Here is a 3,203-nt window from a genome sequence, read left to right as displayed (position 1 = left end):
GCGATTTAATATAGTCTCTTACATGTTGTCGCGAGTTTCGAGACTATGATTTATCAGTTTTTGTCCCTGGAAGCTAAAGCAGAACAAGTGAAACAATTGAGCCATAATGAAGACGAAATATCTCATCGCTTCCGCTGATTCGTGCAGCTGCGTTGAGAGCTTGAACGCGAGAAAGGTAACATTCTGTTTTAGTTCTTCATTACATTACAGAATTTTGGTATTTGCCTATTTGTAAGTTACTCACTTGTACCAAGGTAATGCTCAAGCAGATTGTAATTAATAGGAGTTGCACGGCGAGCGATATCGAAAAGGTATCTTCAAGAATTTTAACAAACCTACAGTAAGAATATATAATATTGATGATAATTAAATATTGTCAAAGATCATTCTAGTTAATTAACATCGAGATTATAATAGAAGAGAAACGTGCTACGAGATATATTAATTATTGCACACTCACTGCAATGCCTTTCGATGAGCTTGGATCGAAATAACAACGTTCTTGTAATACAAGGAATTCGAACAATCAATTGTACTTTTTTCTGCATTACTACGTTTATGTGGTACATGCTCAAATCTATATCTGCAAGTATTTATGCAACATAACATTTTTATGAGAGTTTTGGCAAATTAATTTCTGTCTCTTTCAAGTGAACATACATGAGCTAAAACTATTATTACATTATATTTACTCTTCGGTAGAATTTTATTTATTTCTTAGCCATAAAAAATATGATTTTATACTTTCAGTATAAATAATCATTACTTAACGACGGCGAAGAGGCCGCAGGTGTGTTCGATGTAGGTAAAGAACATGCAATCGTGTGCGATTAACCCGGTTAAACACGCAGTGGCGCAAATTATCATGTGAAGAAAAATATAGTAGAAATATCGATTTTCGTCAACAAAATAGTATGCCGGATATGCTAACATTATGGGGCGGGAAGTATTCAATGGAAATACAACATCCAAAATGCGTGGCACGAGAGAGGTTGTTGTAAATGATATAGTAGATATGTAAACATACGCTGCAACGAAAGCAAAATTTATAAAAAACGATTGTCTGCTAAAATATTTCTTAACTTTTAACTAAGAATTCTGCTGTTAAAATTGTATTTTGTTCCAAGATTTTTCCTTTTTAATTCATATCTTTTTTTATGTATGTCTTCTCTCTTTGTCGAATGTAAAGTACTTGGCAGAATATCTCAATGTCATAGCAAAATATATAAATTTACATTTTTCAATTTTAGCTTATATTGACTAGCAACTTTTTTCAGAAAAAAGTACTTTATAGTTTATACCATTTTTTTTGTACTTGGTAGCATCAGTTATTCATAGACTGATATACTGATATCTTCTTTATAACTAATTTGAAGTATTTATCTTAATTAATTGTAAAACACTAAATGCAAACATATTATCTTAACTTAATTTTTTAATTGCACAAAGAAATAAATTTCCTTGATTCTCAGCTAAAGTAAAGAAATTACTCACAGCTGTATATCAACACGTACCATCTGCCATTTTCGGCATACTTTCTCATAATATCGCGTTCTGTTTTAGTCTCGAGCATATCCCAGTCTAGGAATAAGCGATCTGTGAGATGTTTAATCTAAAAACATCACCGATATATTCGACATATCGAATGCAATTATCAATGATTAAAACATCAACAAGGTCTAAGTTTTGCTATTAGAACGTACTTTGCGACTGTTAAATTGATAAGTGAAAATTTTCACCGGAATAATCGCTGCCAGTATGTGTGGAGGTAAAGTTTCAAAGATACACTTCATGTTATCGCATACGAAAAATCTTGCCGCCTGAAAAATGTGATTGCATTCGCGTGTATTCGACGCGGTTCTTCACAAAGTTCTACTCTGAATTATTTCCTTTCTTGAAGAAGAAGATCTCGATAATAATTAACGTTACCTGTGTAAAGAGTACATTGACGTCAAAGAAGAGTATAAGAATCAAGAAAAACAAACTCTGCTTCGGCTTCTGATAAGGCCACTGACCGACTAACTCCAGATACCTCCTACAGATATCGTAATAATTGTCCTGTGTTCTCCTGGGTTCCATATTTCACGAAGCAAACAGTTTTCTTAGCACTACACTGTTATCTGAATTTCTAGGCTTCTCTCGGAAAGCGATATCTTTTTCTAAAGGCTCCTTTTCCAGTAAATGTCGGTTATAAATAAGTTAATATTTCAGATACCGCTTCGCACTCCCTTTACCTGAGGGTATGATTGCATAGCGATCACGCGTGTTTCCGTAGGCGACAGGCACTTACGATAAGTATAGATTCCAAAATGTAACGCAACATATGGTTTCATATAAATGTAACGTATTAATAATCAATATGCGCAAGTGAACGACTGACCGTTTGAGAAATACTCTATGGTTCTTATTAAATACGCTGGAGAATACAAAAAATGTATATAATCGCACCGAACAGTTCTCGAGCTACTACTCGCGATAACTTTTCGTAGAAAACGACAGTCTTGCAATAAACTTCGGCGAGTGCAGTTTCGCTCTTTAGATCGTGCGATTCCACGCGAAAAAGTATTGTGGTGAAAGTTAAAATATAAAGCTCTCATTGTTCTGGGATATACTAAAATTACGTTCTATGCTATAAAAAAATTATTGTACTTATTTGTATATTTTCAATATATAATTTAAACCAAGCAAATTCCACTACAAGAGAGAAGAAAATTTTGTAGTCTATGGTTTTTTTTATATTAATTGTACCATGTTCATAATAAAATATACAATATCAATTTTAAAAAAATGATATATAGTTCAGATGCAACAAAATTGTCTGATTCACTAATAAAGTGTAAGCATTGTTTAATATATATACTTTATAAATTTAAAATTTTTATATATCTGCGTAACTTTTTACGTTGTGCATCGCAATATTTATTAGAGTATATGTAAAACACTTATATTGACAAAAGATAATCAATTTTCGCAGTATTAAATATATAATGTCGTTATATTTCATTTTTGCAACAGAATATAAAAAAAATATATTTTTTATAAAACTTGTACTTAAATATTTTCTTTATGTAGCTGCATAACAGTTTCACTTACCCGTAAATCTTGGGAGACTTCGATTTCCGTATCAGGATCCGCCGGTGACTAAATTAATTATCCGTCGTCGTCGCGCGAGATTTTGGGAGCACGCAAAACACAAGGCTTGG

The 3,203-nt window shown here is 32.5% G+C and overlaps 1 protein-coding gene across 1 annotated transcript; it reads right to left on the bottom strand.

The window, feature by feature from the left end:
• Positions 1–22: 22 nt before the first annotated feature.
• LOC112465689 lies at positions 23–986 on the bottom strand (the record flags this gene model as incomplete). Its single annotated transcript, XM_025033368.1, has 4 exons — positions 767–986; positions 461–583; positions 245–335; positions 23–159 (listed from the first exon to the last, which is right to left on the bottom strand). Coding segments are annotated over exons 1-4 (518 nt in total), but the record flags the coding sequence as incomplete, so codon positions are not given.
• Between the last annotated feature and the right edge of the window lie 2,217 nt (positions 987–3,203).

This window comes from Temnothorax curvispinosus, unplaced genomic scaffold, assembly GCF_003070985.1.
Source record: "Temnothorax curvispinosus isolate PA1 unplaced genomic scaffold, ASM307098v1 QBEX01015427.1, whole genome shotgun sequence".
NCBI classification, from domain to species: Eukaryota; Metazoa; Arthropoda; class Insecta; order Hymenoptera; family Formicidae; genus Temnothorax; species Temnothorax curvispinosus.
Note: the sequence above shows the minus strand (reverse complement) of the source record. Positions and strands in the feature narration are given on the sequence as shown.